This window comes from Pinus tabuliformis, chromosome 1_1 (genome assembly GCF_031772625.1).
Source record: "Pinus tabuliformis cultivar Carrire ecotype Pingquan chromosome 1_1, CPIR1, whole genome shotgun sequence".
Lineage (NCBI taxonomy): Eukaryota > Viridiplantae > Streptophyta > Pinopsida > Pinales > Pinaceae > Pinus > Pinus tabuliformis.
Window position 1 is genome coordinate 4,867,182 of NC_142297.1, and position 12,141 is coordinate 4,879,322.

General features: G+C 36.3%; 1 protein-coding gene across 1 annotated transcript; it reads right to left on the bottom strand.

The window, feature by feature from the left end:
* Nucleotides 1–270: 270 nt before the first annotated feature.
* On the bottom strand, nt 271–3,467 carry SAP (Transducin/WD40 repeat-like superfamily protein). Its single transcript, XM_089391463.1, has 2 exons — nt 2,906–3,467; nt 271–1,778 (listed from the first exon to the last, which is right to left on the bottom strand). The coding sequence occupies exons 1-2, from the start codon at nt 3,206–3,208 to the stop codon at nt 612–614; spliced, it is 1,470 nt and encodes a 489-aa protein (XP_089247589.1). The 5' UTR covers nt 3,209–3,467; the 3' UTR covers nt 271–611.
* Nucleotides 3,468–12,141: the final 8,674 nt, after the last annotated feature.

The window sequence follows — 12,141 nt, forward strand, 5'->3', positions numbered from 1 at the left end:
TTAAATCTCATTAAACCGTTAACAGTTCAGTGTATCAGATGGGATCGTTTTTATAACTTTTAGCAGTTCAATGTATCTATTTTTACGAGAAATTTAAATTGAACTTCCATAACTGGAAAATAAGCTAGGAGGTCGTCATCACTAACATATTTAATCTAATCTCTCTTTACTAAATACCACTTAAAATGTAACGGATTATGATACATATGTGGTTTCCATATTTTATGTATATTTAAAAATGTGTATAAGGTATTGGCCATATAATGAAGTCAGGACCATTTGGACGGGTGGAAAAGCTCAGTTGTTCATGAATATAAAAGCAAATGCATTTTTTCAACTGTAAATCAGAGTCACCGCTGATATTCTAGTATTTCAATGTAAGAGTTGAGACAGATGATCGACAATTAAACCCTTTGAGGGGAAACAAACTTCGGTCTGTGACTCCTCCCTCGGCTTCTGCACTGTAACCTAATGTGAGTTTCATGAGCTCCTGTGAGTATTAAATGCCATGGCCACAAACAACATGCCTCAGCGGATTTGTTCTTACCAGAAATTTCAGTGTAATTTTCTAATTTTACGGCAATTATCTAATTTTGGACAATCACTGAATGTTAAGGTCTGAAACTCCAAAGATGGATCCCATTATCAACGGCGCAGCCTGCCACGTGTTCATCGTCTGATACCAAATCGAACACATCGCCGACTTGTTCTACCAAACGGTAGAGTCGTGTGCCGCTGTCAGCGTCCCAAGCGTGCACAACACCATCAATGCAGACAAATGCCAGCCATGTATTCAAAGTCCCAAGAATTTTTCTACTATTGTTATTGTTATTACTACCGCTACTGTTATCATCTGCTCCGCCTAAACCGTCAAACGGTAAGGCGCATATGTTTTCGAGTGTTCTCATTCGACGAACCCTAGCATTACCGTCATTTGACGCTACCAAAACCCTGTCCCGGTTAACATCTACAGATTCAACGATAATCTCATCATCTGCTTCTTCTTCAACTCTGAAAAAAATCCCATGTGTTTCCAGGTCAAATGCTGCCACCTTCAACCGCGTCGCCAACAGCAGCAAACCGTTGCTGCCAATCCTGACGCGACCAATGCGCTCTGCCTGCTCCGTCAACATCCGCCAGCCCCGAAGGGCATCGGGGTCCGTTATATCTCCGCCATTAAACACCAACTCCTCCGTGCCGGCATCCCAAATATGACAGGCGTGACCAGAGATCCCAGCATATAAACCTACCCACCACCTATCGCACCCGGTGAAATCCACCAATGTGCCATCGTCCCTTACGTTGCCTGGATGTGCACACCGCACATCCCCGCGAGAAATGCTGCCTACAAAAATACTTCCATAAAATGACGCAAAGACGACCTTGTCCTGGTGCAAAACAATGCCGGCTATGGCTTGAGAAAGCGGACCCAAACGGTTCGGGTCGCCGGCTTTCATTGTTCTAATACATTCTTTGCTAGTTAGACAGAATATCCGTACAGCACCGTCAAAAAACCCTCCCGCCAAATGGTTCGGCGACAGCGCGAGGCACCTGCACGCTGTGCCGTTACCATTACTGTTGGAATCGCTGGAAACGTCGTATTCAATTGCGGTATACTTCGCTCGATTATGACGGAAATTTGAAGCCGTTCGGTGAAGGCGAATATATCGGTTTCGCCACGATTCACTCGTCTGTCTGTCATTTTGATCCCACACTGAATGCATTAGGGCCTTCCACAGCATTTCAGAATGAGAAACTGCCCGCCAGGTGCAGCACACCTGGAAAGTAAATTAATAACCCAATATTAGGCCGTGAGATTCTATCGCTGTCCTATCAGTCAATGCAAACAAAAACGTAGCTTTGAGAATTAAATATTATAGCTATTTATGATGTTAGAGAGTTACTCCTGCACGTAAACGTAATAAAGGCTTTTGAGCCGGATACTGGCTCAGGAGATTCGATCATACGACTTGTTAGCCCAGTTAAAATCTGGGCCACTGACCGACCTTCAATGGCGGTACCCAATTGTTTTTTTGCCCCAACTAAACGTGGAAAGTTCAAAGTCTAACGACCAGCCAGAGAACGAAAGTATGGATCTATTCTCTGAGCAGATACAGCTGTAAAATATATATTTTTCCACAACCCTTTCCATACTGTATGACAACGAAACGTGGAAAGTTCAAAGTCTAGCGACCAGCCAGAGAACGAAAGGATGGATCTATCCTCTGAGCAGATACAGCTGTAAATTATATATTTATCCACAGCCCTTTCGATACACGTATGGCGAAAGATACTAAGGGTCCTAATTAAAGCGACAGAGTAGAATATTTCTAATAAACATATGATAAAACTATATTATTAATTAAGACCCTAGAATTGCTATCTTCGCCAGCGCTGAAGAAATAAGATATCGATGTCAATACAAACCCGAGATTAGTCCTAATCGAAACCGCAAAGCCAGCCCCATTATTATAAAACCGTATAAATTCTCAGATTTAAAACCCCTGAATTTTCAAATTCTAGCAGTATAAAACAAATCAAGTTTTTGCATTCACATCCCGCTCCTAGGATTTTTTTAACAAAAACATGACCAGTCTGAAACCATAATTAAAAGCGTCAAGATCCTCACTACATCTCTGCCCCGGATCTCAAAATTCACGAAAATACTGCTCCTTTTTTCATTGCCATTCTGCAACCAAATTGCTGTTCGAAACTTCTATGCGACATAATTTACCACCATCCTAAATTCAAGACTAGAAATCAGATATTCATTTTCTGCGACAGAAGTATAACACGGTGTCCATTAAAAAACTATTACTAAAGTACCATATCCCTATTGTCGGATGACTTTCTACATTAATACTTACTCAAACTTACTCTATTTGCAGTTTGAACGATGTCTAACCTGAAATACGTTCACAACTGCAGGCCCAACAGCAAGCGCGCCGCCACTTCTTGCAGCCTCGAGTGCTACCGCTTTGGCCAACGCCTCGAGAAAGGGCTCCGGCCAAACGCCTCCGTTGTGGTCATTTCTTGCCTCCACCGACACATCTGTATCCTCTGAACGCGCCCTCGATCTCCTTGAGGAGGACTCCCCTCGTTCCCCAGAATACCCTCCTCGCTCCACAGGATTCTCCTCCTCTTCCTGCGCTAGGGTTTGAGCCGAAACGCCTTGTCCTTTTCCAGACCCAGGCACTTGACTGGACATTGAGAAATGTAATGACCGCCACACCCGTTACTTCTATTTTCTAAAACTGGAGCTTCAGTAACACCGTACTTCAAGGGTTAAAATGAGGGAAGCTTCCGGTAAATAAATAAGCAAAGACCAGGTCACAAACCACATGGCAAAAATGACTATGCGGTCACTGAGCGGCGGTTCCGTAACACCCGATTCCCTTATTCCTCTCCCCGAGGCGGCGCGGTCTCCAAGTGAATATTTTATATCGATACAAGATATTCATACAACCATCCGGAGCTCTTCTATTGGATCCTAGATGCTTTGAGATGTATGTTCTCATGCCAATGCATGTACTGATTCTCTTTTGACTCACACTTTACCTTTTTCTTGCCAAATGTCAAGGATACTTATTACACCCTTCACATAATAATATAAAACCCTATTCATTGCAGCATGCTTAGAAAGTGTTTTGCCTTGCTTCCCTGCGTTTTGAAGTCGACTTGACAACCAACAAATTGCATCTTTTCAGTAAACCCTCCCCCGATTTTCTTGGCAAGACCATAGATTACTCCGCGGACCTAGAACCTCAAGCTCCAAGGCAGGAATGGCTGTGTGAACAAGCGTTTTTACCATTCTCTTATCAAATTGCCAGAGACACTGCAATTTGTTGCACTTCTAGCCCACTGCATATCTTCTATTTTGGTGTACATGTCATAACCAGAAAGTTTTATGTTTTTTATACAGCTGTTCATTCTTAAAATCCATGTAAACGGCGTGGACCACTCCAGGAATTTGAGTACATGTCTACTTTATTATGCAATCTTTCCATGCTTTGCCTACCAAATCAATCTGCGTGGGCATGTTTACTGAGTGTGTTATACCACTTTATCACATGTTCCTAATAATTATCCTTGCTAGCTTGTGTGTCCGATCGATTACCCTGAATAGTGTATCTAATGAGAACCAACAGATTGCTGTCTATTCATGAGAATGTGCACATATTCTGACTTTACAACAGGGCTCATGATAATCATGTGCATCATTACTATAAGACACACTCGGGTTGTTGATGTTTCCTAACACTCTCCAAAGTACAAAGGTTTCATTAATTATGCTATGTGCCTCCTCCCTTGATTAATTATAAAAAACAATTAAATCTTATTTTATGTCATTCAAGATTGACCTTACAAGTTACACACTCATTCCATTTTACTCACTCTACCTTATCATCTCAATTTCTAGGGCCAGTTTTTGACTGTTCCTCACTTATGCTCGCGATGATCCTAATAATAGAGAAAACAAGTACAAAACATGCAAACTATAACATGTCCATCATAATTTTTACATGTTCCCTAACCATGTCACATTTAAACGTCTTGAGGTCTTCTTAATTCAAAACTTATCCTACGGATCTAGATTTTATTTACTTAGGCTTCCAAGATGTCTGTGTTTAGCTACATCTGATTTCCATTGGCATTGACCCACCATGAACTTGCACATTTTTAGAGTGACCCATGTGGATGTCACTAATATAAAAGGTGCTAAAAAGTTCTATTATAAATGAATAAATATTTATTAAAATTTATGAATATGTATTATGGTGTTAAGTGTAGGTGTGGGGATTGTATTTGATATTGGGGAGAATATGAAGCAAGCTTTGCTTAGGAAGTAGGAGAAGTCAAGAATAACTGCGTGAAGGTTTTGCATCTATATCAAGGATTCCAAATTTTAGAAATAAGAAGGTTTGGGAATTTTCGAAATAGGCAATTAATTTATTTTTTTTAATGTGTGAATACGTGAAGATGGGTTATACTATTGGGTTAAATGATTTTACTATTTTATGGAATTGAAGCCTTGAAAATTTATATAAGCTTTGCGAATTTTGATTTTTGCGAATTTTGATTAAGAGTGACGATATTTTTTACAAAAAAAAATTAGTGCCATATAACCTTTCAATTTTCCATTAAATTAAATACTTGTCCTTGCAAATTTGGGCACATCTTAACAGATATTATGTGTTCATGTGCACTAACTTAGTCTCAGATATATATATATATATATATATATGGCAACCTTGATCAACATAGAGAACTAAGTTATGCATATTAAAACTTTAATTTTTTATTCAAAATTATAGTTTTTATTATTTTTCAATGTTGGCAAATTAATATTTGAATTGCATTTTTCAGACACATACATTTATGTACGATATTTTTCTACAATTTAAATAAATTCGAAAACCAACTGTACCCTTTTGAAGAGGACTCGTAAATGACAATGGTTGTATTTTTAGATTTTTTTTTGGTTTTGTATATTATATGTTATTGATTTTTTATTTAGCCCCTTTGAAATTGTCCAAAAAAATTCAAGCATAACATTTAAAAGAAATTAGATGAAAAATATCATATGAAATGTCAAACTCATATGTTATTGGATAGAGGATTCCTTCACGAATTCAACGTGATCAACTCCACCACCTAAGGACAAATATTGCCTCAAGTTCACCATGCTACAAGATGATGTTGCAGAGAAATATGTTGGAAGGGAGCTAAAACTCTATTTTTTAGGCCCTCAACAACTCGATCAAGTGCTTAAGGTAAAATTTTAAATAGCTAAATCGGGGGTTTGTTAAACCCTGGATCAAGCTTTTAACATAGTTAAACAAGGGCTCGATTGAGCCCTTCTAGCCATATATTCTACATTGTGTTTTGGGTGGGAATTAAAAAAAATGGCTCAATTGAGAAATATTTAAGACCTCGAATAGCTTGATCAAGAACTAAAATATTGCTCGATCGAGCTTCTTTTTTCCCCTCCCAACCCATGTGCTTGCCAAAAAGTCTAATCCATCAGCATGCATTTTCCCGGATGATGTTACTTTTTTCATTACTAAAACATTAAGAACAAATTATGAGATTATCTTTATCCCATATTTCATAGCTATTTTGTTTTAGGTCATAAACATGAATATTAGAAAAACTTATTTGAGCCATGAAGCACATAATTAAAAATAGATGTCAACATTATTACATGTTGAAGTGATGAGTACTAATATTCATGCCTAGTATGACTTTGTTCGAGCTTTTCCATCTAAGAATGTGCTTGTTCTAGAGGGGATTTTGGTTTCAAGGGATTCACCTCTACTTTTGGGCTCTCTAGGTGGGTTGTGGTAGTATTAGTGTTCTTAGCACACGTCTTAAATATGTGATTCATTCTTGAAGTATTGTTGCTCTCCCTAGGTGTTTTACATAAAAAATTTATATAGTGGAGAAGATGGTTGACTTGGGAAAATGACTAATCATAGTCATTGTAGATGATGTTTTCTATGTGAGTTAGTGGAATTGTGATCTTGTTGATAAGAAATTAGAGACTCTTTGCAAAATGTCAAGTAGCTATATCATAGTTGAACAAAAAATTGCAGACAAAAATAAAGCTCAAGACATGAAGTATGTAGAATCAATAGAAATCCTGACTTGTGAGGGCATTAAAATCAGGCAATTAAAAGTTGAAAATGACATAGCTTATCAATTTATTATGCTCATTTTTGGTCTCTCACGGACATAGTTTATCAATTTATTCTCAACATATTAGGTTTTTATCCAAAAATATCAGTGGGGTCATCTCTAACTGCAATTAGTAATAAAAAAAACTATACAACAATTTTAAAAAATAAAACACCCTAATAAATATATTTAATTCTATACATTCATCAAACAAAAAGTACTTCAAATATATGCTTTTTTTTTCCAAAATTCAAATTTATAGATATTATATAAGGTGAATATATAAAGTGATTTTTTTCCCTTCCAATATTTTATAATATAAATTATTATTTTGCTAAAAAGCCATTTTACATTATTTAAATTTGTATATATTTAAAAAATTGAAAAGTATTTTTGTAAAGTGTATTTTTGTTTACATTATTATGTTATAATTATATATAAACCCTTTTTTATATATATTAATTTTTTTATATATATATATATATTTAGTTAAAATTATCAGTATATAGTTAATATTTATAACATCATCTTATGTATTATTAAGGTTTACTATATTATAAACCTCCTTTTAAAGTGGTACGGGGCTTCTATGTTGTTACAGCGAAGTTTTTTTGTCCAAAAGGCAAGTGGCATATGTAAATATCCAGGGTAAAATTGCTTTGAATAAAATAGAAAACCCATGATTTGACAATGTTGCTTTCATTACCTAAAAGATAAAGATTTTTCTAGATATTATATCAAATCATGTGATGTTACAATTTTTAAAATAAAAATGCTTTCCCTTTCCTCTTCGCCTTCTCACATGGCTATATATGCATGCATATACACGCATTGTGATATATTATTATACTTCTGTATGCATAGAGATATATAATTATAGTTCGGTATTCACGGAGATATACAATGATAGTTCGGTATTCATCGGTATGCATAGAGATATATAATTATAGTTCGGTATTCACGGAGAATTACAATGATAGTTCGGTATTTATGAAGATTTATAATGATAGTTCGGTATTCATGGAGATTTGTAATCATAGTTATGGTGATATATAATTATGGTTATGGTAATAATATTAAAGGGTAACCTTTTCAAGTACTTCAGGATCGATTGTAAAAATTATTCACTTACATTCCTCTCCAACATAATAAGACAACATAACATTTTTCGATTTTATTATACAAAATTGCTATAATTAAGACAAACTTTTAACCCTTTCAATACTGCGACTGCTACAACGTCTCTTAAGATGGGTCAAGAGTCATTGTCTCCCCTAGAGTCAAAGATGTACCATTTCTCTAAGCATGTAGTAGATGCATTTCAGCGGAAAAAGGGGATTCTTGGTACATTTTCTTGCTAGATATACATTGAACCCAACAAGCGTATGAGGACGCAATGATAAAAGCCTACAACTTATTTGATGTCTTGTCAACCTTTTCATTAATTTTTTAATTAAGAAGAACGAAATGCTTACGCATCTAGTCACGCTACAAAGTTCATTAGTGTCTTGCCTACCTTTTTGTTTAATAGTGTCTTGCCTACCTTTTTGTTTAGATCTCTAATTACGAAGAATGCAATGCTTATGCATAATATAACTAATGTTATATATTAATGAACAAAATGTGAATGGTTACCTAACTTGAATTTTAATACTTAGTATGTTTTTTATATGTTTTTTTTTAAATCATAGTTTCAAATTTAGAGAGGATAGAATATGTACCACTGTTTAGATTTTCGTAATCAAATCATTGTATGGAGGTGGGCCTTTTGTCCCACAAATAAGGGGTCACAAACAACAATTTGTTGTCTTGCTTCATCTTGATCTTAAAATTAGATTATTTTTGTTGTTGTTGATGGTTAATCTACATTGAGATTAGAAGCATATGAAATTTTAAGAAAGATAAGAGATTACTTGAAATTCTTTAAATTTTTATTTTTGTGTTCGAAAAACATTAAGATGAGCATTTCAAAATTACATAATATTGATGACTCAAAAAATTAGGAATGTCAATATTGTTATAGATATTTTAAGATTGTGATTTAGTTTGGCTATGCATGGGGCACACTAACAGAAAGTGCTTTCCAACTTCAACCTACTTTGTGTCCCATGCTATTTTTATGACTGTCCAACACCTAGTTTCACTATGTAGCTCACGAGAAGTTGCTTTTATTTTAACAATGTTTATTTCCTTCTTTGAGCTAATCAAAACCGAGATATACTTTTGATCTTCTAAATTAGGGTTGACCAACTTCTTCTGTGATCTCGGGGATCAAAAATATGCTTGAAAATAAAAGTGATCAAAATCATTTGAAACCAGTGTGAAATCGTAGTGTTCATCGTCCTGATTCCAACATCGCTTGAATCGCCTCAATCTGACGTCGTATGAGGAAGTTATGATGTACTAAAGTTTTTGCTCAATAGTTAAAATATCAACTTATAGGGTTGACTGGGTTGTTGATTGGGCAGGCCATAAATCTGACATCAGTAGTTGACTGGGTAGGCATAGGGGGTAGTACGAACCAATCCACGAGCAACACGTGGCATGGTCGTACAATTGGGTTAGTAATTTGTGATTAGATGTTGTGTTTGAAGTGGCCCAAATAGGAGGTGCAACATGGGCCAATGGGAGGGTGCCACATGGCCCTCCTTTATTGTCCAAAAATTTTGTAACAGGGCCGAAGGGCCTCGATGGGGTTCAACCCCTAGACTCCGGCTAGGCAACTCTCCAACTTACCATCGCGTTATGCTTTTGTTTCTTGAAATATATAGTTGGGTGATTTCATTTAAAATGATAGGTCGATGCGTTCGGGGGGAGGGGTCGAGCAACCATGACCGAGCGAAGCGGGGGCTAAGAGTGGGGGCGGGTAGTGCCCCGCCATATGTGGTGATGCGACCACCCTCTACGCTAGATATTTAGCTTTAAGGCTTTATGGCGCATTTAAAAGAGGTAACAAATTTCACTATTTGCGGAAAAAATTCCTCTAGTCCCAGGCAAAATTATCGCTCGGCAGTTAGTGGAAAGACATATTTCGTCGCACAATTAGCTAGATCGATCAATTTACAAGACAGATAACAGGGAATTGGAGAAAGAGGCATAACTTGGTCATTCTTTAGCCTTTTTTATCTCAAGAAGAGCCTAGACAGGGGTTTTGGGTGTTCTGAACTCAATGGCGGTATCTTTTTTTTTTTCAATTTGAGCATATAATTTAAAGGCCCAACATTGGAAGTTGGACCCAAAGATGTAGCCCAAGAGGGGTGTACTCTGTCATCAAATTGTTGTTTGTGTGATGTTTTTCATGGTCTATTTTACTCTGTTTTATTTCTACAAAACTTAAGTTACTAAAAACACTAAGTTTATGTGCTTTTGCAAATTAATCCATTGCCCACAAGACATAAAATTACTTGCAAAATTTTTATCAAACCTTAATGTTTTTAATTTCAAATCAGTTTGGTATCTGAGTATGGTTGTTTTGAAGGTTTGGCCGTGTTTGCAAGTGTTTTCATGATGCTCACAAGGTTAAGTTGAAAATAGGAGAAGGAGTGCTTGAAGAGCCAAACCCTCAAATTGGTTCAAGGAGGTCACAAACTCCTCAAACTCCACCAGTCATGGCACATGAAGAAGGATATGAGATGATGTCTGAGGATGAGAGAGCTTTCAGAAAGGGTTTTATGACATGTCTAAGATGGTGAAATTTCTGTATGAGGAGAGAACAACAAGGTTGCAAGGAGAGAGTTCAAATCGTCCAAAAGGTAGTGGTGGTGATGGGAGCAAGCCTCCACCTCCACCTCCTCCTTCACCTCCACCATCTCCTCCATCCTCGTCTCCTTCACATACTCCTCCTAGATCTCCAAAAGGACATGTTAAGTCTCCTTTATTAAAGCTTGATGTCAAGTTTGAATTACTTATGTACAATGGCAAAGTAAATGATGAAAAGTTGGATAATTGGGTTTGTCAAATTGAAGTCTATTGCAGGATTCAAAGGACTAAGGATGATGTGACAAAGATCCAACTTGCTTCTCTTCATTTGGAAAGTGCATTTGAAATAAAGTGGTAAAAATATCTCGTCCTGGAATGATTTTATAGCTTCATTGAGAAGGCAATTTTATCCATTAACTTATATGCAAAAAGCAATTATGGATTGGAAAAATGTTAAAAAAGCTAAAGGTCAGAGTATTCAAAGTTACACACGAGAATTTAGAAGAAGAGTTTTAATCTTGGGTGTAGATTTGTCTTCACAAGACACTCTCCTTAAATACATAGGTGGATTACATAGTTGTTTGAGACATAGAATTATTATATGTAATCCCACCAATCTAGATGAAGTATTTTTTCAGGAAACTCATTTAGAAGCAATAGGGAAGAATGTTCCTTAAGAGACTAGAAATAATCCATTCAAATCTGGAGACAGCGGAAAGGGGAAGTTTAAAGGCAAAGGGAAAAAGAATGTTGCAGTCAAGATTGCTTTAAAGAGGGTCATGATGAAGAACATTGTTGGAAACTACCTCCAAAAATGGGACCAAATAATTTTAATAACAAGGGAAAATAAAAGATTGTTGCAACAACTCAACAAGATCTAGGATCTGATTCAAATGATGAGACCAAAATCATAGCCATGGGAATGAAATGTAAAGCTTCTATTGCAAGTACAAGTTCTTCTAGTAAGCCTATTGACTCTCAAAATGATAAATAAAGAATTGAGATTTTCCATATTAGGGTCATTACAAAACATACCAAATTTGATACCTTATTTGATAGTGGATCCCAAGTTAACCTTATTTCTGAAGCTATTGTCAAGAAACTAAACTTAGAAACTACACCTCATCCTAAACCTTACCCTTTGGGTTGGGTATGTGAAAATTCCAAATTTCAAGTGACAAGAAAGTGTAAACTAAAATTTGCCATCACTGCAAACTTTATAGATGAGGTAGAGCTTGATGTTGTACCACTTGACATATGCAAGATTATTTTAGGGAGTCCATACTTGTATGACCAAAAATCCATATTTTATCGTCATGAGAAAAAATATCATGTTTTTAAAGATGGTGTTAAGTATATTGTTAGAGTACATCGCAAGAAGATGAACATATCTCTTGTGAGTGTTGGTCAAATGAAAAGACTTGTTGATGCTAGTAAGAATTTTGTGTGGTTGATGATCAAACCCAAAGATACTATTAAATATGAAGCTTTCCAAGGATGTGATCCAAAAATCAAGAATTATTTGGTTGAAGTTGTTAACACATCTGATAATATGTTTCAGGAACCTAAAGGGTTTCCTCCTAAAAGAAATAAAAACATGAGATTCAATGGTAGTGGGATGCACCTCTTCCAAACATTGGCATGTGCACAATGTCAGTTTTGGAGAATGCAAAGATCAAGAAGCAAATCCAAGATATGCTTCACAAAAGGTTCATCGAGCATAGGGCATCTCCTTGTGGGTCTCCTATCATATTGGTTCCTAAG